The sequence below is a fragment of the Oreochromis niloticus genome, linkage group LG6 (genome assembly GCF_001858045.2).
Source record: "Oreochromis niloticus isolate F11D_XX linkage group LG6, O_niloticus_UMD_NMBU, whole genome shotgun sequence".
Lineage (NCBI taxonomy): Eukaryota > Metazoa > Chordata > Actinopteri > Cichliformes > Cichlidae > Oreochromis > Oreochromis niloticus.
The window spans coordinates 1384165-1407857 of record NC_031971.2 but is presented as its reverse complement, the minus strand read 5'-3'; the positions used below and the strand labels follow the sequence as shown (position 1 = coordinate 1407857).

The 23693-nt window shown below is 40.9% G+C and overlaps 1 protein-coding gene and 3 long non-coding RNA genes across 9 annotated transcripts; 2 read left to right on the top strand and 2 right to left on the bottom strand.

The window, feature by feature from the left end:
- The first annotated feature begins 2570 nt into the window (after window positions 1-2570).
- On the top strand, window positions 2571-6868 carry LOC109202619 (uncharacterized). Of its 6 annotated transcripts, none has more exons than XR_002062566.2 (5): window positions 2571-2618; window positions 3735-3838; window positions 4595-4752; window positions 5185-5243; window positions 6180-6868. It is a non-coding gene; the product is annotated as an uncharacterized LOC109202619 (long non-coding RNA). The 6 variants fall into 6 exon arrangements; XR_002062567.2 differs by lacking the exon at window positions 2571-2618 and adding an exon at window positions 3537-3649; XR_003220421.1 differs by lacking the exon at window positions 2571-2618 and adding an exon at window positions 3578-3657.
- Window positions 6869-6976: 108 nt separating this feature from the next.
- LOC102083031 (uncharacterized) lies at window positions 6977-8123 on the bottom strand. The gene is made up of 3 exons (XR_268375.4): window positions 8103-8123; window positions 7765-7824; window positions 6977-7410 (listed from the first exon to the last, which is right to left on the bottom strand). It is a non-coding gene; the product is annotated as an uncharacterized LOC102083031 (long non-coding RNA).
- A 1382-nt stretch (window positions 8124-9505) lies between these two features.
- On the bottom strand, window positions 9506-10958 carry LOC109202618 (uncharacterized). The gene is made up of 3 exons (XR_002062563.2): window positions 10566-10958; window positions 10361-10461; window positions 9506-10216 (listed from the first exon to the last, which is right to left on the bottom strand). It is a non-coding gene; the product is annotated as an uncharacterized LOC109202618 (long non-coding RNA).
- A 5346-nt stretch (window positions 10959-16304) lies between these two features.
- Window positions 16305-22802, top strand: LOC109202533 (protein NLRC3-like). Its single transcript, XM_025907770.1, has 5 exons — window positions 16305-16422; window positions 17254-17495; window positions 17593-17783; window positions 18099-19381; window positions 22600-22802. Exons 1-5 carry the CDS (start codon window positions 16412-16414, stop codon window positions 22775-22777), a joined length of 1905 nt encoding a protein of 634 aa, XP_025763555.1. The 5' UTR covers window positions 16305-16411; the 3' UTR covers window positions 22778-22802.
- Window positions 22803-23693: the final 891 nt, after the last annotated feature.

Here is a 23693-nt window from a genome sequence, read left to right as displayed (position 1 = left end):
AAAGGTGAAATATTCTTTTTGGGGAGACCAGAGAGCAGCGCATTACAATAATCAATGCGACTGGTAATAAAAGCATGCATCAACATCTCCGTGTTGGCCCGAGAGAGAATAGGGCGGACTCTGGCTATATTTTTTAGATGATAAAATCCAATTTTGGTTACATGTTTAATATGTGGGATAAAACCAAGCTCAGATTCAAAAATAACACCCAGGTTTTTCACTTGTACAAGTGAAAAACCCCGTGCCTGCTGCCCTCCGATGTTCCACGCTCCTCCTGAGGGGAAAATAACAGAGGCAGCCGTCAAGACACTTAATTCCAGTAGGCATACACTCGCAGACTTAACTAAACTGAAGACTAACGTGGGCTGTGTCCCAATTCAGGGTCTGCACGCTTGAAGTACGCACTCTACGCGTACTACGTACGGTGCGTACTATAAGTACGAGAAGTGCGGAAGTGAGAGGCTTGTGAAATGGGACGGTCTAGCCTTCGTCGCGCTGTTCAGGTTGCCTAGCAACCATGATACTAACCGCGAGAAACGTTACATACAGCTTTGTGTGACAGAAATGAAGGAGAAAAATGTTTTGTTGGTCATTCATTTTTGTCATGACATCACTTTGATTAGTTGAGTATCTGAGGCTGAGACCACAGGACTGTAAAACATGATTGTTGGGCTTCATTTCTGTACTGAACAGTCATTTCAAGATTAGTTAGTAAATAACAATCAGCTAATGTTGTTCATGAGACTAAAATCATCTCACTGTGGTAATGTAAATATAATATGGCCAATATCATATGTATTGTCAGACTATTATGATATATAATTATATATCAGACTATTATATCTATCTATCTATCTATCTATCTATCTATGAATAACAGCAGTGAGCTTAAACTCTGGGTCAAAGATTCAAGTTGTAGTTATTTATATCTCCAATCACCTTAAATCTTCACTCAAAGACAAGTACCTTTGACAGTGTATATATAGATGTATTATACATAAGAGACAAATATTGTTTGTTCAATATGTTGGCATCATTACATTTGGCTCAATGCTTACATATATATACATATATGCTTAATTATAGAATATGATGTAATATGTGTAAAAAGGAAAATGTACGAGCTGTGAAAATAGAACTTCTGTGGAATGTGGCCTGTCTCTTCTATTATCAGAAACCAAGGCCTTCTGCACAAAATATTCTCTTCTGGACTCAACAGTATGAAATGCAATGAAACAGTGTAAATCATTCACAGTAAATCAACCGTCTAGGATATTATAAACCTATCTAATAAATCTAATGATTTTCACATTCTTTAATACAGAAGTATGATGCAAACTAAAACTACATACCGGTCATACTCTCTATACTAAGTATGATGTGGCTTTCAGCAATATAATGATTCATATAGTTCAATTATAGGGATAGGATAACATATGAAAAAAATAAGAATCTTACAATTCCCCCTTTGATCTCTTTTTAAAGAGATCACTTACACCCTACAATCCACGTTTGCGAGGTCCATTTCCCCTTCTTAGTCCTAAGGCCCTCTGTCCCCCTTTAACGGGTGGACCAGATGTGGGATGACCTCTGTGTTTGCGCAGTTCAGCTGCAAGAAAAACTATGGTTACAACAACAACAGTAGTTACAGATCATTCCCATCAATCCCCAGTTCTCCCACAGCTTTATTTTGGTGCTCCAGTTTCCCACCCCCATCTTGGTGCCACCTTATACCTTTGCAATGTACTCAGACTAGAACCTCTGTCTAAGGAGCTTTTAACCCTTATTTTATTGCTGCAGCTACCAGTGTCTTCCAGTCGGGTGATTCTCAGCTTGTTTCTTCGACCTCCGGGGTTAGACTACTGTTAAGAGATTTTTACACTTACTTACTTTGATAACCTTTATTTTTGCTTAAGTATAATTTCTTGTGTGAACATGAAGTGAACCTACAGATTAAGGAACAGAAGCATGCGTAAGGAAGTTACAACGTCACACACGCTCAGGCAGAGACAGTTCCTACCTGAAGCTGCAACACGTTCTCACTCCCAACTCGTCAAATGTGTGACGCATGGTCAGGCTCCCTCTGCTTCACTTATCGACTCGCAGGGTACCCCCCTCGCGTCGAGAATTGACGTGCAGGGTCCTCTCATTGAATACTATACTGATCCCTAATCGTTGTTTATTGACGACAAGAGATTTCCGCGGAAGAGCCTGTTGTTCGTATATTTATATATTTCCGAAATCACATTGTAGTGACGTATACTGAACACAATATATTATATAATGTAAGCAACTACCTGAGAAACAGCAGATACAGCAGATAAATTAATTATAGGCCATTACTTTTGTATCCTTTATTGCATTTATGGAGGGAGAGGTGTATGCTGGGTAATGGCACAGCTAGCGACCGGGTGACTTTATTCACCCGCTTCGGCTGTTATCAGTCCATACAATGGGGGTTATTAGCAGAAATCAGTCCCATAGATATGGACCATCCACCTGCTAGATTGTTCAGAAGGTTGTTATCATCCATCCAGATGGAGGATCACTAACAGGAGCGTGGGAAGACTCCAGAATCCACTCTGGCTGGAATCCGGTGGATACAGCAGTGTTTACAGGTAAGACCATTTAAACGGACGGCATTTATAAAATGACTATTAAAAGTCAGCGAGTGTCAATAATGTTAATGTGGTTATGTTAGTAATACACCGAGTGCTAATATAACAGCTTTAAGATGCATTTGTAGATATTATTACGTGTTTTACCGTCTTTATGGTGCTAGCTTAAAGTTACGGTGTAAACATTAGCTTATATTGTAGTAAAGCTGTTACTGTTTAAACGATGTTGGGACAGAAATATTAGCTTCTGTCATGACTGATGAAGTTACTGGTTAATAAAGTTTCCATTAAAGTGATTAATCGCAGCCACAGATTGACAGTAAATATCTCGATTAGCTTCAATGCATCTGTAATAAATATGTGCAAGTTTCAGTGCTTCGTTTAAACTGTATGATACTTATACTGACCCAGGGTCAGTGTAAATACAATCCTAGCTGTGTGAACAAAGCCTGGCTCCTTTAATCCTGCATGACAAACCTCAGGATGCAGGTTATTATTACTATTTCCTGCTGGCACACCTGTCACACCTGAGAGTCAGCTAGAAGCTTACAGTGACGTGGACATCATGCAAAGACTGCCAGACTCTGTAATACTGTAAATGATCAGTGACTCAGGTTAACACTAAACTTTAAACAGTACCTCTGTGTCTCTGTGTGTGCTGAACATTTAGGATTGAGTCAGGCTGCATTGACTGTGGGACTTTTCTGTGTTAAAAGCAGGTTGAAGACGGCTCAGAAACATTTGAAGATTAAAATTTAGCATTATGGCTGCTGGTGGTTTGTAAAGCCTCTACTCAGCTGTATTTTTGTTACTAATTTATGTTTGTTGTTGTTTTACACAGATTTCAGAAGAGCAAAGATGAGCACTGTTCCTTAATCCTTAATAGTTTAACTGGATTGGAAATCCAGATCCTTCTTCCACAGAAGTTTCATTTGTCAGTGTGGATCTGCTGAGTCACCTGAAGAAGTCATTTCATTCTCCACGATGTTGATTTACAGAAATGTTTCACAGGAGCTGATTCCTCCCAAAGGGTGAACTGGTGTGTTTCTATAGATTATCTCTGTATGAATGTACTTCTTAAATGAAGGCAAGTGTTTGTCCTTTTTTGTTCCTCAGGTACAGTACGTGATATTAAGGGCAGGCGGTCATCACTGGGGGAAGACAAGAAGCAGAAGTCCTCCAAGAGGGAGCTGCAGTGAGGACACAGCCTGGTCACTGAGGTCAGAGCTCAGAATCTGAAACAGCTCAGGTTTATATTCTAGGGGTTATAAAAAAATCGAAATGTATTTATAAAGAAACCTTTAAATAATATTTCAAATAATAGTCATAATTATGAATATTATTAGAAATATCAAACATTTAAGTGGATTTTCTGTTACACATATTGTCTTGGCCCTGCGATAACTGGCAGCCTGTCTTTGTCCTGTATCAGCTGGGATAGGCTTCATCCTCCCGCGACCTTGAATTGGGTACATGAATTGTATTGAATTGTATCCCAATTATGTAATCTGATCATTTACAAACTCAAGGTATCCAATCAAAATGTAAGCATTAATGGTAAAAATGGGAAAGCAGAAATAAGTGACATAAATGTAAATGTGTTAGCTGACATAGAGGACAGCTACATGCAGTCTGAAAACCTTTGTTGTCAAGTTTGCAGGTCTATCAGCACGAGACATTCTTACATAGAAGAGACTGTTAAAGTCTCTAACTCAGTGAAGCATTATTGGTCCCGTCTGTTTGGATAAATATAGTAAGCTGATGTTTGTCCATTTATTGACACATTTTCTTAAGTGCTTATCCAGTTCAGGATCACAGTGGAGCTGCAGCTGGATGTGTTCAGTAAAGAAACCTTACAAAAGTTAACATAAACCTGCATCTCTGTACGTTGTTGTCCACAGGATGAGAAAATCAAACTGGAAGACTGTGGAACATGTTAATAAATGTTTGTGTGTTTATGCCTGTGTCTTTCACAGGAGGCACTGAAAGGTTTCCCTAATAGTTCCTGGTGAATCAAAGCAGAACCATAAAGGTTGCTGGACTGCATGATGGCCTTACCCCTGAGCAGTCATCCTGTTAAAGGAGGAACCAGTTAGAAGCTGTTTTCAAAGTAGCTGAGCAGATTTCATCTCAAGTAAGTGATTAACTGTTTGTTTGTTTGTTCTGCCACTTAAAGAACATTTAAGGACGTCTTTTGAGTGTTTAGTTGAATTAATTCTACTGGCTCTCATGGTCATTTGTGATTATGGACATATTTTTCATGTTTTCAACCATTTAGTAAATTCAATCTATTTAGTCATATCTGTCAGCTATAAAATATAATATAAATATAAAAATATCTAAATATCTCCTGCCCTTTATATTTTAATGATGTAAGACCAGACATCTGTTATCGTGTTACATTAGCATTCCTCACATATCAATGAGATGCTGTACAGTACAATCCTACTGACACAGCAGAGGGATAACGACGGCTATTCAACATTGTTGCACGACACATTCGAGCTGCATGATGCAGACAAAGTGACTAAATCATCTTTTTTGTGGTTTATTGTCTTCAAACCAGCAGACAAAGCCAATGGCAGAAGATGTTTGGAGAAGAACTTCAGGCCGTGGACTGAAAAGGTATTTTTTTCTTGTTATCAAAAGACATTTGCAGTGACGGCTTCTACAACTGTGCTGAAGTAAAGCTTACAGCCTAAGAAGTCACAGTGTTGATATTCAGCACAAAGAGAAAAGCTCACTTGTTTGAATTTATTTACAATCATAGTTTTTATACATTCTGACTGTAAACAGCTTTTACAGCTTTGATATTGTTTGACACTCGATATCAGGTGATGGTATTTAATTTAAAGGTTTCTATGTCCCAATGAGCCATTTACGCTGACCAGTGTCACTTTAACTGTAACATTTTCATTATTTAGATCCAACATTTCTAAGAGAAATAACTGAATGTAAAAAATGGCAGCCCTCAGGCCAGGTTTAATTGATAGAGATGTCTGCATGCATTATGAAATTTCTGTATCCCAGATAATTGTTATTCATCTAGTCATGACAGACCCACCCCTTCCTCCCAAGTTAACTGCAACCCAAAAGAACTAGTGGGGCTATTTACACACTCACAACCAGTGTGGGGTAAAAAGAGCCACCAAAAACCTGTCAGCCTGCACAGCTACAGATGTGCTAAAAGCTATAAGAGTTAGAAGCTCTGCTTATGGAGAAACTTTCTAAGCCTAACAGGGGACAGGTAGTCCTGCCCAAATAACATGATATAACCCCACATACAGCCCAGCCATAAAGTGAACCAAGTCATTTAGTTAAAGACAGCATGGGACCAAATGCATGTAACCAGCCTGCACCAACCTGACATTTCTTCCTCCTGAATTAAATGAATGAATGGATGAAAGTTAAATGACTACAAACCTAAAGCCACTAGTTCCCACACTGGAGTTCCCCGACACTGTGTTAACTGTACTGAGCTTGTATCAACAGTTGTAACAGGCTAAGCTACCTGAGACACTGCATTGAACGATTGTTTCTATCTTAATGGTTTCAGCTCAGTAGATCAAAGCAGCTCGTGCTCTGTCTGCTTCCATTCTGATGGCAAGAAGAAGAAGGAGACTTCAGCGAAGTGGCGTTCATGGTCTCAGTGGACAGTCATGGTCACACACTGCATGTGGTTTTAAAAGCAACATGTCTGTTCACCACAACGATCGAGATGTGTAATATTAGTGCAGCTACGGTTTGTTCTTGAACATCAGTTCTGTTTTCTACTTTGACCACTTAGACCAAAAAAAGTGTTGTTTTCAGATTCTTTCTTTTTAAATCTATAAAGCACCTGTTCATTTTTTATTACAATTAGTTTCACATAAATGTTAGTGTTTCCTTTATGATCTTTTAATGCTTACACTACACTGTACACGTCTACATTAGAGACATTTCTGTTACCTATGTATGAGACTGGGCTGCTTGACTACAATTTGGAAATGGATGCAAAATCACAGGGATCGTGCTATTGTTTGTTTTTTAATATGATGGACTGAACACAGGACGTGTCTGACTAAGCAAACATTAGTCCGATCCCATTTCTACCTGTCTCTACTGTTTCAACTGTAACTGTCAGGATATATATTTATTCCAGCTCTCATAGGGCAAAGGAATGACTCAGACTTGTCAAATGTTCTTTGACTTGATAAACAATTTGAAGTTCACAATTTTCTTACAAATAAAACTATAATGACAAACATGAACAGCTGTGCTTATTTCTGAGACATGATTTTTTTTGAATATGTTCATATTTAGACATTTGTATGCTGAAACTGTAATGGTGAACCTGAGGTGATGGTCAACAGAAGGCAAATATATATAAATATAAAACAATACTGAAGTAATGTCTTTACCCTCTGCAGCGTGTGGACGCTGTGCACACAATCACCTTAATCACTGTAGTAAACGTGCACCGCTAGCTCACGTCACTGACTGTCTCCATGGTTACATCGTATATTATTAGCTATGTAAACAGCTTCCAAAGATACCGCCATAGCTCTCTGCAGCTGTAACACTTTCACACTTTACAAATAATTTCACGTTTTTGATAGTTATGAATAAAGAATGTGTTTTAAAGACATGCTAGGCTGTTGCTTGGTGGTTGCTGTGGACTAGGGTGGACCGCGCGTCCGATTCCTGTTGTTAGCTGTCCGCCGTAGGAAGTGTAACGCTTCCGTTCTTCACAAATCACAGACGCTCAGTAGGGTTGGCTGTTCACGGTTTATTCTGCACAGTGCAAACGTGCCTGCAGAAGACATAAAACACATTCAACAGGTGTCTTCTGATGGTACCACAATTGCAGCTCCCTCACAGTGCAAACGCGCGCTGTCTAAACAGACTTACAATTAACTTCTTAATAAAGAAAAGATGGAAAATAATCATTTCTTAAATTTTACAGTCTGTCACACTGAACTTGTATACAAAAAGAAATCTTATCACTTATAAAAATACATTTCACAACTGTATAAAACAAAATAACAGGATAACAGAAGTATCACTGGCTAAACATTTCCCTCTAGTGGACAAATTAACGGTAGTGCACTACATTTTCACTTGCTTGTGCTTTACAGACAAAATGACTATTAACAAGCTCACGTACCTGCAGAAGACATAAAACACATTCAACAGGTGTCTTCTGATGGTACCACAATTGCAGCTCCTACAATGTAAAACAACATTACAAAAAGCACAGAAAAACAGTAAATGCAAACACATTTACTGCTATGCGCAGCAACCACTAGAGGGCTAACAAAAGCTTACTGCCAAAGAGCATAAATACGGCAGAAACACTGTTTAACAGCAACCATCCTTTGTTTCGGTTACACAGAAACATTCTAACATCAATATAAACCTATATACATCGACATGTACAACTTATGTCACAACATTCACACCAGAAACCATAAAAATGTAAGAGCCTTTCATTACAGAACTTACCCTCACAGTGCAAACGCGCGCTGTGAGGAGCGGAAGCCTTAGCAGCTTCTACACGCTAGAGTGAGATCCGGTTTCTGGGTTTTCAAAATAAAATACAACAAAAATGATAAAATTCACACTTAAAATAATAATTAAGACCAGGTAAGTGCATGTTTTTCAGATGTCTTTTTAACTCCGTTACAGAAGGCTGCGTTCCGTTTAGAAGTAGTGCCAGTCTGCCGTAACTCGAACTCAAACCCCGCTTTGTTCTGTAATTAAAGGGCTTTTATAGCCGTTCATGACACGCACGCACACACACATAAAACACTTTGCCTCACTATGACAATGCAACTTTACTAAAACCTTTAAAGTATCTGAGATAGGATAGAAAAATGAAGCAACCAGAGATTTAATGATGAAGACTCTGGGTTCTGTAGTTCACGTTTTACAGTCCTGAATGACTCTTTGCATATAATTTATTGAAGAGGAGTTTAGAATGCACTTTACATTTAGACTGTTGCTGTTTAATTTTTTACATTGTTACTGTGTTATGTCATGATAAGGTTCACCTGCTGGGGGTTTGATGGATCAGCTGGACAATACAGTCAAAGACAGACTTCATCCATCATATGCAAGAATCCTAGTTGGATTTTTGTTTTCACTCATATTTTTGAACCAAATATTGAAAACAACTGTGACAGACTGGATACCTGGTCAGGGTGTACATTACCTTTCACTCAAGCATCCCAGGACAGAGCCCTGCCCCACCATGAGCCTGGGTGGATACGTGGTTATAATATAAAATGACTGATACTGAATTTGAATATTTCATGAAAATCAAATTATAATATGAATTCCTAGGTGTTTGTTATATCCAGCAAGAAATTGATTACATATGTCTGAATTGCTAACCCTAACCCTAGCTCAACAGACCACAATGCCCTGGACTGTCACTATTATTACATGCTGTGAACATAAGTAGCTTTGATCACAATTTATGTTGTAAAAGAGAAGGAATATTGAAAAAAGATCAACATTGTGATATTATTTCTTCTAAACTGACCAGAAACCTGCTTGTCAGACTCTCACAGCACAGGATCAGACTCACTGTGCATGACGGCTCAGGCCAGTAATGTTTGTTAGATTGTCAGTTGTTTAGTGCTTCTGTACAGTTAGGGTCACCATCTCTATTTCAGTATAATTAATATGTAGAAAACACTAAAAGCTGATTGTCTTCCAATATTCTACCATAATTAAAAAACTTTGACTTTGTAAGTACATATTGTTACAGTCCTAATGCCAATATGATTCTTCATAACTCCTGCTTTGAAATACTGAACTTTAAAATGTACCTGATGAAAGATAATTTACAGTGGCAGTCTGTCAGGATAATTCTGACTATAAGATCACTGTATTGATCTGAATCCTTCTGCAATGTGCTGTGAATGAATGCTGATGCAACTCACTGTGGGAAAGCTGTTAATAAATGAATCTGTGACACATGCAACACATTCACAGAGGAAGAGGACACAAAGGGAGGACACGCAGAGGCTGTGTTAAAGTCAGAAATCCAAATCTTTAGTCAAAAACAGGCGTCGGTTACAAACAGGAAGACAAGCAGTCCATTAAACAGTCTACAGGGTCAAACATACAGAGAATTCAAACAACAGTAAAAAATAACTGGACACTGGAAAAACTTAAAGCAATGTGAGACGCAATTAAAGGAAGCAGCGCAGTATATTCACTGAATTATCATCAATTACAAAAGAGAAAAACTACGATTTCTAAGGATTATTTTCTTAATTGCGGGTAGAGTGTGGCTGGTAAAGATGGAAACATACAGAATGTAAACTGAGTTTGGTGAACTTTGTTAGTAACAAATGAGGTAAAACAAAACAAAACAAAACAGACAAAACACAGAAAGAGGCTCTCAGTATTCATTAATAATTAGAAAGCATCTAAACATTCTGATTTTTACAGTCTTAGTTCCGCTCGCTGTCATCATTAAAATCATCATGATCAATGGCGAGGTCCTGAGGTGGGCGGGGCCGTCGCTGGTGATGTCACCATGAAGGAACAGGATCTGGCACGTGTTGCTGAAACATCCCAGTACACTGGTGTAGTTTCCTCTCCAGCTGTTGGACATTTGACACGTCAACATTAAGGGGAAGAAGAAGAAACAGTGTTAGGTCAGGTGACCACATGGTTTCTAAAATAACTGACAGGAAGTAACCAGGCCGTTAGAAATGGATGGCATGTGTTTAGGTAACTCTACTTACCAAAAGCAGAGCTGCTGAATGTTGCAGGAACTGATCATGTGTGGTGATCATTCAGTGCTGCTCCGGCAGGTTAGACAGTCCAAGACTGATATCCTGCCCATCTGAGAGTTTGAAAACATACATGCAAAGATTTAATTGTATTACAGTCAAAGTTGGATGTTCGTTTTTGTCCTTTAAAAATGTTTGTGTATTTGAAAGCACTAACATTTAAGGATGACTCAGATCGTCTCTCTCTAAGAGTATCTCCTTTAAAGGGGAGACAAGTGTATCCACTGATCAACAAGTCAAGGTGGTGAGATGGACTCGTGTCCTTGGTGACTCTGCTAGTTCTTCTGAGGAAACACCACCGTCTCTCCACACCGTCACCATCTGTGAGCACAAACTGCTGCTCTGCTCTGTCAGCATGTAGGAAATCACATATCACACACACAAGGGTGAAGAAACATTAGAGCTCAACTTTGGATACTTTAGATCAAAACTAGCTCTTAGTTTCAGCAATCAGACAAACAATGATACCAAACTGATTCTGTATGAATACAATATGGTATTTTCAATACAGGTGTCAAATTAATGTATAAAAACTAATACAGATATATGTATATATATTTTGATAAATTAGTTTGCTAAATTAGAATATATTTTATTTATTTTTGATTTAACAATTGCAACTGAAAGAAATTAAATATTGAACAAAAATATATTGTCACATTCTGCATTCTCAAATACAAATTTCACAAAGTAAATTTTTGATTAACAGAAAAAATATGAATTACAAAAAATAATTGTATATTATTAAAATATTATGCAACCATGACCAAAGTCAGAATCATCATTACAGTACTGTGGACTTACTGCTTGATAAACTTCAGGGGAGATCATGATGACAGAAAACTGTAAACAACACTCTGAAGTCTGAAGCTGCTTTTCTTCTTTCTGTGACCTCAGCACGCTGACAGACCTGAAGTTGCTAAAGATTTTAAAAAGTGATAATTACAGGGAAGAAACTTCCCTTTTTCATCCGTTTAATCAAACATTTGATGCCTCAGCTGTCTCAGTCCTAAAGCATTCTGCAACTACAACTAACCTGAGGAGACTTGGATTTGGCTGCAGGTGCCCCTGTACATCCTTCTCAGCAGCACACATGTGGGTACCATTTAATCACACTTCTTCCTGAGCTTTGCTTCATCACAAGACTAAAGGTGGCATCCCGTGTCACAGTCTTATCATCATCCAATTGGAGAAGAAACATTTACAGGTCTCCTGGTTTTGTTTTCTGATCCTGCAAAAAGACTGAGGACAACAAAGCCCAGAGAACACGAGATACACAACATCCAACATTCAGACTCAACAGCCTCCATAAATGAAGAGCACCAGGTTGGTCCAGTTATACTAGATATAAGCATACTTCACATTACTGTGTATGAATAATAATCAAGAGACAAACTGTGAAGATGCAGAGCATGATGTCCCATCATCAGACTGTAAACAAACATCCACCAGGCTTCTTTGTTGGCAGAGGTGATGATTCTCCCATCAGGGATCAGTAGAGTGTATTAACCCGTGGTATAAGCAGCAGTCACTGAAATATTACTGTTTCAGATAAGAAATCTGCCACATAAAAGCCAGGGTGGGAGGGATCTCTGCAAACTGACTTACCTCTCTGTTTCTCCAGCTTCAACAAAAATCTGACTCTCCAGTCACAGACAAACAAAAAACTCCAGCTGGGAGATAGAAAACGCTGCCTGGGTCTTGCTGGATGTTGCTGGTCAGAGTCCACACATTAGCAGAGTGCTGCTTGGTCCCACTGATCCATGTGGACAGCGACTGTGGCGAACTGTTCTGGCAAACGGAAAAGAGAATTAAAATGACAAAAAGCCAAACAGGATTTCCACAAAGACTCTCTTAGAATCAGCAATCAGAAAATCATTGGTTCATATTACAATCAAATATGACCAGGCTCCTTAAATGTAAGCAGTTAAGATCTGATTTGATTTACATCCTTCACACAGCACATTTCTCCAGGCTGTCAGGTAAACATAGAATTAATCTCAGGTAACATGACTCACAGTAGAGATTCAGTAAGAAAGATTGCCAGCTCTAATATTATTACCACACAATCCAAGGACACACCAACAGCTCAGATTTCTAGAAGTATTTAAACAAATGTCAGTCTATCCATTCATTTTCTTCTGAATATTCAATTCAGGTTCACAGTGGGAGGGTGGGGGGGCGTTGTGGAATTTTGTAAATAAAATCTGCTGTGATCAAGCTATTTATTACTGCGTGCAGGAGAGCCAACACACATCAAACATCACAGTTCACAGTCATGTCAGCTCTGCCACAGAAGTCGCGCTCCTACTCCTTTATGCATTCCAAGGAAGAGGGAGGAAGTTACAAACTGATCGTACCACACTTCACGCGTCTCGCTATGAAACCTAACAGATCAATGGTTACGCTGTTTTGTGCCCTTGGCCTTATCAGCACCTGTAAAGGGAGTTGTTTTCTCAAACTGCTGATGCTGAAGTAAGTTCATCTAGTTTTAGAAACTTTCACTGAACAGTCTATAACAGTGTCACAACTAAGCATATGCATAAGCACTTAAATACTTTAAATGAGAATAATAGAAAATTTCTATTACAGGAGCAAGAGCCTGTCCCAGTAGTCATAGGTAGAGCACACCTGGACAGGTACCAGTCTGTCAGAGGACTAACACAGAGACAGACATCAGAGTAACAAATCGATTTAAAATTAATGTAAGCTTGCTGCAGCTGTATGTATGAACATGTGTTTCTGTGCTCACAGTCCACCTCTCAGGAACCTGGAGTTCATTTTAAGTCTACTTTAAACAGACAAAAGGCTGATGTGGCTGGATCAGTAGTCTGATTTAAGTACGATACCTTTGGCCAGGGATTAATCTGGTACATCTCTTCACTGCAGTCTTACATATTATCCCCACACCTGAATAAAAAATATTGATATTTACAAATAACAGATTCAGCTGATGCAGCCTGACTCAATCTGATTCCAGATGTTCAGCACACACAGAGACACAGAGGGACTGTTTAAAGTTTAGTGTTAACCTGAGTCACTGATCATTTACAGTATTACAGAGTCTGGCAGTCTTTGCATGATGTCCACGTCACTGTAAGTTTCTAGCTGACTCTCAGGTGTGACAGGTGTGCCAGCAGGAAAGAGTAATAATAACCTGCATCCTGAGGTTTGTCATGCAGGATTAAAGGAGCCAGGCTTTGTTCACACAGCTAGGATTGTATTTACACTGACCCTGGGTCAGTATAAGTATCATACAGTTTGAACGAAGCACTGAAACTTGCACATATTTATTACAGATGCATTGAAGCTAATCGAGATATTTACTGTCAATCTGTGGCTGCGATTAATCACTTTACTGGAAACTTTATTAACTAGAAACTTCATCAGTCATGACAGAAGCTAATATTTCTGTGCTAACATCGTTTAAACAGTAACAGCTTTACTACAATATAAGCTAATGTTTACACCGTAACTTTAAGCTAGCAGCATAAAGACGGTAAAACACGTAATAATATCTACAAATGCATCTTAAAGCTGTTATATTAGCACTCGGTGTGTTACTAACATAACCACATTAACATTATTGACACTCGCTGACTTTTAATAGTCATTCTACAAATGCCGTCCGTTTAAATGGTCTTACCTGTAACACTGCTGTATCCACCGGATTCCAGCCAGAGTGGATTCTGGAGTCTTCCACGCTCCTGTTAGTGATCCTCCATCTGGATGGATGATAACAACCTTCTGAACAATCTAGCAGGTGGATGGCCCATATCTATGGGACTGATTTCTGCTAATAACCCCCATTGTATGGACTGATAACAGCCGAAGCGGGTGAATAAAGTCACCCAGTCGCTAGCTGTGCCATTACCCAGCATACACCTCTCCCTCCATAAATGCAAAAGTAATAGCCTATAATTAATTTATCTGCTGTATCTGCTGTTTCTCAGGTAGTTGCTTACATTATATAATATATTGTGTTCAGTATACGTCACTACAATGTGATTTCGGAAATATATAAATATACGAACAACAGGCTCTTGCGCGGAAATCTCTTGTCGTCAATAAACAACGTTTAGGGAGCTCTATAGTATTCAATAGGAGGACCCTGCACGTCAATTCTCGACGCGAGGGGGGTACCCTGCGCGTCCATAAGTGAAGCAGAGGGAGCCTGACCATGCGTCACACATTTGACGAGTTGGGAGTGAGAACGTGTTGGTCCTCGCCCTCCTCCTGCTCCACATATATCAGACCACATTAGTGGTCCTGGACTGACGTGGTAGTCCCCACTCACAAGTCTCAGAGCTGTTTCTGGTGCAGGGTGACTGATTAGCCTCAGCACCTAACTCCAGATTACAGAGCTGTTAAAACTGGTTTTATTGACACTGAATCTGTTTATTCCCCTAAACCCACAGAGTCCATCCCAACTGCTCAGGGAGCCAAATCCTAACAGCTTTTTATTCAGTCTTGTCTCAGACATGATGCAAAGTTATCAGTGTCTCTGACCACAAATGAATTCTGTTTAATGTCCAAAACAGCCTGCGAGGAACAAACCAAACCTACAAGCACGCGTACGTTTAACACCTCCAGTGTAATAAAATGTTTCTGATTCACCAAACAAACTCAAACTGATGTGAACGATCAGGAGTCACAGATGTTTATAGTTGCTGCACAGAGACGTCACAGCAGATACTGTCAGCAATGTTTCACATACTTTTATCTTATAGATGAGTAAAACTGCAGTGAATGGTTAAGTTAAATCTTTTTGTCTCGTTTCTTTGTTTTCTTTTTATCTGTTTCCTGGACGTGACTCATTAATAAATAATAATTACTAGAAGAGTTAAAGTCACAATAATGTGTCATGTTGTCCTGTCAGAATAACTTTCCTAAAATCATTTTAGAAGTGTGTAGTTTTAACTGTAGTTTGATCAGCAGAGATCAGAGCTCTGAGCATGATTGTGGTGAAGCTTCACTCCTGAGACTGAACTTAGGAAATATTTAAGCTGTATGTAGACGTCCTGGAACCTTCATCTCACAGTTGCTGCTCATAGAGAAAAGTCTGATTAGTTTAACTCAGAGGGAAACTTTGTTGTAGTGGATCATCCCCTTTACTGAGAGCGGTGTTGTCATGATGTTTTACTGATTATTTTTAGATTATGGAGTTAAATTAATGTGTGAATATTTTTCCAACTTTACCAAAGTCTGATATTTTTGTACATTGGAGAATGATGGGAATAATCCCCCAGTTCAGCTCAGAGTGGGCAAACATGACACACAGTTATATATCTCTATATAAAAGCCATTTATTCCTTTGGTTTGTATTATTAAAGAGGAGGGGTCGGGGGAGGGTCCATGTTTATATAGGCAGGCAGAGGAAGTCTGAAAATACAGATGTGATAAAGACAATGAGAATAGAAGAATCACACACATAAATAAATAATGAATAAATATATAAGATTAAGATTAAGATGACCTTTATTAGTCCCACAGGTGGGAAATTTGTTTTGTTACAGCAAAAGTGCAAAGTTATGTAGCAGAAATTAGAAAACACTGGAATGCAATAAAATACAATAAAATAAAATAAAATACTATATACAACAGAATAAAATAGAATAGAATAATATATACAATAGAATAAAATAGAAATACAAATACTATATACAACTGAGTAGGAAAATACAAAAATACAACTTCGTCAGATGAAGAATTGCACTTATACCAGTCTTATTGCACATGTGTGGGTTTGTGTGTTTGATCAGCTGCAAAAGTCTTTATTGTAGAGTCTGACAGCAGTGGGGAGGAAAGACCTGCGAAATTTCTCCGTCTCACACCGTGGGTGCCGCAGTCTCCCACTGAAGGAGCTGCTCAGTGCTGTCAGAGTCTCATGCATGGGGTGGGAGATGTTGTCCAACAGGGATGACAGCTTAGCCACCATTCTCCTGTCATAAAAAGGAACTGCTGCATCCAGTGTGGACATAGAGTCACCAGGAGAACCCAGAGATGAACAGAAGGTGATTTGTTAGTGTTCCATTTGTTTCCGTTCCTTAGTCCTTCCTACCTCCTTCCTTGTAGTTGTTGTTTGATTTGACATTAGGACCAGTGTGCAGTGTGGGTTCCCCTCAGACTGAGTGGGAGTGGGCTGGCCCACTCCATGACCCCCTGACTGTGACAGAGTCAACGGTGGGTTGATTGTAATAACTAAGAGTGGGAACACCGATCTTCTCCTCTCTTCTCGCTCCCTCATCGGCCCCTCTCAAAAGTTAGAAAAAAAAGACAAAAAAAAGACCATGTTTCTGTTGCAGATATGCTTCCAATGCTAATGCTAAAGACTGCATAACAGATGCTCAGCTGGGACAAGAACTACATCTTGTGTTGTTCAATAATAAAGAACCAGCAAAGATTTAGCTGCTTAGAGTTTATGCTGGAGGGGAAACTGCTCATATTGGATATGTTTCTGTAGCTAATCAGTTACTTCTGTAAAGTAATGAAAATGAACTAAACCAAGCTAATCTGCACACTGACTGGAAAACATTCAGGATATAAGCAGCGCCCTCTGATGGAAGGCTTTTACTGTGAAGTCTTTGCAGGAAGTGTGTATCCATAGCAAACTGTTGGCAGATCACTGAGTGTTTAATAAGACAGGCAGACAGGAAAAGCTGCTCATTATTGTTGATGAAATCAAATGAAGCATCACTTTGTTTCCAGACTGAACGCTGTTTTCAAACAGTATCTCCACGTTTGCTCTTCTCTGTGACCATCAGAACTTGTGCACCATCTTTTACATTTTGATATTATAGAAACAGTCAGTAAATGATTTTAGTGATAAAGAAATGTGTTCACAGAGCGAGGAAGAGGAAGAGGAGTGGTGTTTGTAAAGAGGAGCAGCTGACCTGCTGTGCTTTGTGTCAGGACGTCCTGAAGGATCCAGTCTCTACCAGCTGTGGACACTGGTTCTGCAGACAGTGCATCTGCTCATACTGGGACCAGTCTGCTTCATCAGGAGACTCCTCCTGTCCCCAGTGTGGAGAAAGATCCAGAACCAGAGCTGGACTGCAGACAGCCAGTCAGAGCAGCTGTGTACAAAGTAAGACTGAACATCTGTCTGCTGATGGACTCATTTCTGAAAACTGGACTTCTTGTGTTGTTCAGACATTGAAGAGTTTTCTTTCTCTTTCTTTCAGCAGATGTTGGTCTGCAGGAGGTTTTAGATGAACATAAGATCAGTCTGAGGAAGAGATGTGAACATGTGACTGAAGGAAGTGATGAAACAGGAAGTAGAACCCTCCTCAACAGGATCTACACTGAGCTCTACATCACAGAAGGACAGAGTGAAGAGGTTCATACCCAACATGAGGTGAGGCAGCTGGAGACAGCTTCCAAGATGGACGCCCTCCATGACACTCCAATCAGGTGCCAGGACATCTTTAAAGCCTTACCTGACCAACAGAGACCCATCAGAGTGGTTCTGACCAACGGCGTGGCTGGTGTTGGAAAAACCTTCTCAGTGCAGAAGTTCACTCTGGACTGGGCAGAGGGCTTGGAGAACCAACATGTCAGTGTGGTGGTTCTGCTTTCATTCAGGGAGCTGAACCTGATCAGAGATGAGCAGTACAGTCTTCTGGAGCTGCTCCATGTTTTCCATCCAACATTACAGAAGGTCACAGCAGAGAAGCTGGCTGTCTCTCAGCTTTTGTTCATCTTTGACGGCCTGGATGAAAGCAGACTTTCATTGGATTTCACCAACAGGAAGCTGCTGTCTGATGTCACACAGAAGTCATCAGTCAGCCAGCTGCTGACAAACCTCATCCAGGGGAATCTGCTTCCCTCGGCTCTCGTCTGGATAACTTCCCGACCTGCAGCAGCCAATCAGATCCCTCCTACATGTGTTGACAGGCTAACAGAAGTACGAGGCTTCACTGACGCCCAGAAGGAGGAGTACTTCAGGAGGAGATTCAGTGATGAAGAGCTGTCCAGCAGAATCATCTCCCACATGAAGACATCCAGGAGCCTCCACATCATGCGTAGAATCCCAGTCTTCTGCTGGATCACTGCTACAGTTCTGGAGCACATGTTGACTACAGAGCAGAGAGGAGAGCTGCCCAAGACCCTGACTGACATGTACTCACACTTCCTGCTGGTTCAGACAAAGAGGAAGAAGAACAAGTACCATGAGGGACATGAGACGAGTCCACAGGAACTGACGGAGGCTGATAGGGAAGTTCTTCTGAAGCTGGGGAGGCTGGCGTTTGAACATCTGGAGAAAGGAAACGTCATGTTCTACCAAGAAGACCTGGAGCAGTGTGGTCTGGATGTGACAGAGGCCTCGGTGTACTCAGGAGTTTGTACAGAGATCTTCAAAAGAGAGTGTGTGATCTTCCAGAAACCAGTCTACTGCTTTGTTCATCTGAGCATTCAGGAGTTTCTGGCTGCACTCTACATGTTCCACTGTTTCACCAACAGGAAGACTGATGTGGTGGAGGACTTCCTGGGGAACGATTATAATGAGTCATCTCTGAATGTTTTCCTGACCAGAGTCATGGAGAAATCCCTCCAGAGTAAAAATGGCCACCTGGACCTGTTTGTTCGCTTCCTTCATGGCCTCTGTCTGGAGTCCAACCAGAGACTCTTAGTAGGTCTGCTGGGTCAGACAGAGATCAGTCCAGGAACCATCCAGAGAGTCATCAACAACCTGAAGGAGATGAACAGTGATGAAATCTCTCCTGACAGAAGCATCAACATCTTCCACTGTCTGATGGAGATGAACGACCTCTCAGTACATCAGGAGATCCAAAAGTTCCTGAAGTCAGAGAACAGATCAGAGGAACTCTCTGAGATCCAGTGCTCAGCTCTGGCCTTCATGCTGCAGATGTCAGAGGAGGTTCTGGATGAGGTGGACCTGCAGAAGTACAACACATCAGAGCAGGGACGACTGAGACTGATTCCAGCTGTGAGGAACTGCAGAAAGGCTCGGTGAGTCCAGATGTGATCATTAACATCATTAATTAGTGTAGATTAGTAGTTTAGTTCTTCAGATATACACACTACATGATCATGTAGATTGATATTTACATAAAAATGCTTGCATTTCAACTTCATTCATTTTTTTACTGCTTACAATGACTGTGATTACAACTTCTACAACTGGTCATAGCCACAAATTCTAACACTTTTATGAAACTTGTTGCACCAAACTCGCAATTGTAGCTCAGATGTAAGAGAGCTGAGTGGGTTGAAGGGCCTGGGGGATGGAGGTCAACCAATCAGAAAGCAGAAAGCCTGACGCTGTCGTTCCCTTGCATCGCTAGGTTTCTTTCAGCTCTTGTTTTTTAGTTGATCAGCTCTGTGATTAATGAGGAAATGAAGTCAGACATTGGTCATTAGGAGCAGCAGCAGGAACGAGAGTGAATCCATGAGCTGCTGTGACATCAGCATTAGCTGACATATTTGACACATGTTCAGTCCAGATGTCAGCAGTGTCTTCTCACTCAGTTTGTCCACTGTGGGCAGTAAGAGAGCACAGCTGGTTCACCTCTGAGCCCTCACTCTGAACCAGAGCTCTGTCACTCATCAGTACATCACACTTTAATCACACTAAACCAGAGTCTTCCTCAGTACCTTCATCCTCACTCACAATGTCCTGCTCTTCTACACTTGCTCTGTCCTCTTTCTCTCTCTCTCTGTGAGTTACTCCTCACTGCTTCTTTCACTGATAATCACACAAACATCGTATTCAGCTACAAAATAACACAATAATATCATCTGATGATCATTATTATAAGAGCAGGATCCATATTTGATATCAGAGTTACACACTGCTTGGTTATGTGCAGTCATCATCAGTGACTGTGGGTCAAACAGAAGCTCTCTGATTGGTTGCTGACCTTGGTCACCTGTCCACTCTCACCTGTTTGTGTTTGCTCTCTCTTTGCTGTCTCCATCCTCTCTCTCCTTTCTCTCCCTCTCTGTCTTTGTACCGTCACCCAGGTCCAATGGAAGCAGTGACATTTACAAACCAATCAAAGACAAACTGATCCATGTTTATAGTTTATAACAATATTCAAAGTGAATACAGGCTGCTGCTGAAAATAGACAGGTAACATCATTTTGACTTGCTGTCACCTGGATCTGGAGTCATAAACACTGAAGCCCCGAACAGGAATACAAATCTTTTTTTGCCAACCAGCGATATACCAGCAGACTAATGGCTATATCTATATGTCTATAGGTCGGGTATTAGATGATACCTCTCTAGCCACCTCTCTGGCACCTCTCTAGGGACATCTCAGGCCCTCCAAGGTATGGAGGCCTGTCTCCCCCCACCACTCCCCCTGCCGGTGGCTAATGCCCTCAGAGATTGGTGCATTGGTGGCTCTTGTTGTCCGGGGCTGGGTGCTCAGGTATGCACCGGCTCATTCCCGGTGGCTGCTTGTCGGGGCCTGGCACCTGTGGCTCGGTTGGGCTTTTTCGGGGGGTGGGGTGCCCTCGGCCTCGGGGCCTGGGGCTCGGTCCACTCTGGCACAGCTGGCTGCCGGCAGAGCTCACGGGCACATCACTGCAACCCCCCCCCCCCGGCTCATGCTCTGCGGCTGCTGGGTGACCCCTCATTCGGGGCTCTCCTCAACTCTTTCTGGATGTCTGGAGCCTGGATCTCCTCCATACCTGCTTCATTCCCTGGAGGACAGGGCTAAGGCCCCCCACACCCTCTAGCAGATCATTACATGAAGGAACCTTTTGAATGCTGTGCTCACAGATAAAAACTACACCTTTTTTGGCTCCTACCTCAAGGCACACTGTGCGCTGTCAATCTTACGTGTTAATAATAATAATAATAATGCATTGGATTTATATAGCGCTTTTCAAGGCACCCAAAGCGCTTTACAATGACATTATTCATTCACGCTCACATTCACACACTGGTGGAGGCAAGCTACAGTTGTAGCCACAGCTGCCCTGGGGCAGACTGACAGAGGCGAGGCTGCCATATCGCGCCATCGGCCCCTCTGGCCAACACCAGTAGGCAGTAGGGTAAAGTGTCTTGCCCAAGGACACAACGACCAGGACAGAGAGGCCAGGAATCGAACCGGCGACCTTCCAGTTACAGGGGCCCTTCCCAACCCCCTGAGCCACGGTCGCCCCTGTTGCACAATAATATTCAATATTTAGTATTGTTATATACACAAAGACTATCACGATGATGTTGTTTATTATATTGCTCTTTTTTTGCTTGTTTTCTCTTTTTTTTCTTAACAGGTGATCCAGGTGATTGATATATATGTATTTTGAAGCCCCCCCACCCCCCTTCTTTTTGGTTTGTTTTTTGTTTGTTTTTTGTGCCCTTTATCACCATTCCTCTTTCCCGCTGTTTTTCTTTCCCTCCCTCTCTTTCTTTCTCCCTTTCCTTTTCCCCAGTCATATCTGTCCCATATGTAACAACTGAAAATAAAATAAAAATAAACAATAAAAACAAAGGTCAATCAAATGGACCAATACGGCAAGGCTGGGATGGTCCACTTAGTATAGTCCGTTGGGCATCTTTCTTGGCCTTCAGATAATAATTCTGATGGCAAAAGAACCAAACAGGACAGGTGGGGGGAAAGAAAAAAAAAAGAAATACTTTCTTTGTTTAGTTCCCCTGAAATTAGATATGACATCAGCAGCTCTTAGTTCGTTCATCATTATTGTCCAGTGATGAGATTTCTGCTCTGTTTGGTAACAGTCAGCAGATTTTTCCTGCGTGTGGACGTGAACAGTCGTACCTGACAGCAGCAGGTAGCAAACAGAGATCATCTTTCCAGCTGGAACTCTTCACTGAGCTGAACTCATTGAAAATGTTCTGGAGTCAGATTAAAAACAGGAAACAGTCCAAATGTGTGTCTTCACTCTGACTCTGGATCAGATCTCAGTGACAGACTGTGGACATTATGGAAGCCTAAATGTGACACCATCTTCCTCCTTCATCTGCAGATTAAAGCCAAACAAAGATTCTCATTACAAGTCTGCAGGTCTGAGAGAGACTCAATCGTTGTGTCATGTCAAACAAAGTAAGAGGAGCTGAAGCACAGATGTGAAGAGCAGATGTTCATCAGATTATGACCTCACTCTGTTTTGTCTTCGTATACATTCAGTCTGTTTATAATGCAGATTTTCTGCTTTTATAATAACACATTTTATATTTTCTATTAACACAGACTGATTAATTGTGGACTCTCAGAGACTCACTGTGAAGTTGTGGCCTCAGCTCTGAAGTCCAACCCCTCCCATCTGACAGAGCTGGACATGAGTGGAAACAAGCTGCAGGATTCAGGTGTGAAGCTTCTGTGTGCTGGACTGGAGAGTCCAAACTGTCGACTGGAGACTCTGAGGTGAGTTCACTGACTGCAGCTGTTGTCGTTTTTCTATATTTCAGATCTTTGATTGATGTTTGAAATTTCCTTTAGTTCCTAAATGTTCAGGATGTGTCTGAAGACAAATGTGAAGAAGTTTGAGTGCTTTCAGAAATGTTGTGTCTTTCCAAACGACTGAACAACAGTTTTTCCTTTTGGCTCCAAATAGAAGTGACAGACTTGAGTAGGGTTCATTTCAAAGCTGACAGAAGTGGAGCGGTGACGGCGAGATGTTTGACAGGACAGTTTTTCGGCCTCCACAGGTTCATGTTGTGCACTATCAGTCAGTGAAGATGAAGACAGTACTGATGAGGCTGTAGAGTGTGTGAGGGATGTGAATGAGGCTGTTGAAGATCTGATGATAGCAGATAAAAACAGGCTGCAGAGACTTTGAGTTTGTGTAGAAACAGGGAGAGAAAAGAAAGACATGAATGTCAGCGCTAATAAAGGTGAAGTTAGGAGCTGTGATGATGTTCATGTATCAGAAGCTGATCTGGCTGCTACAGAGATGACCCACACAGCTGCTGTGGTGAGGTGTGTGTTAAAGCAGAGGAACACAGAGCAGCCTAACACAGGCCCAAACATGACAACAAAGCAGGATTCAGGCTCTGTGAGAGGATTTCAAACAGAAGCTGGAGAAGAGAAAGGACTCTGTTTTAATGACTACAGAAAGAAGGCAGCTGAGACCAGTCCCAGTGTTTCCATAGAGCCCAGTCTAACATTCAGTGTTGGTGGACTTCAAATAGAATAGAATAGAATAGAATAGCCTTTATTGTCATTGTACAGGGTACAACAAAATTGGAGTGCCACTCCCTTGGTGCAAAATGCAATAATAAATATAAATGTAAAATATTAAAAAAAATAGGTAAATTTCTTTCCAGCTTCACCTTTAAAAGTGA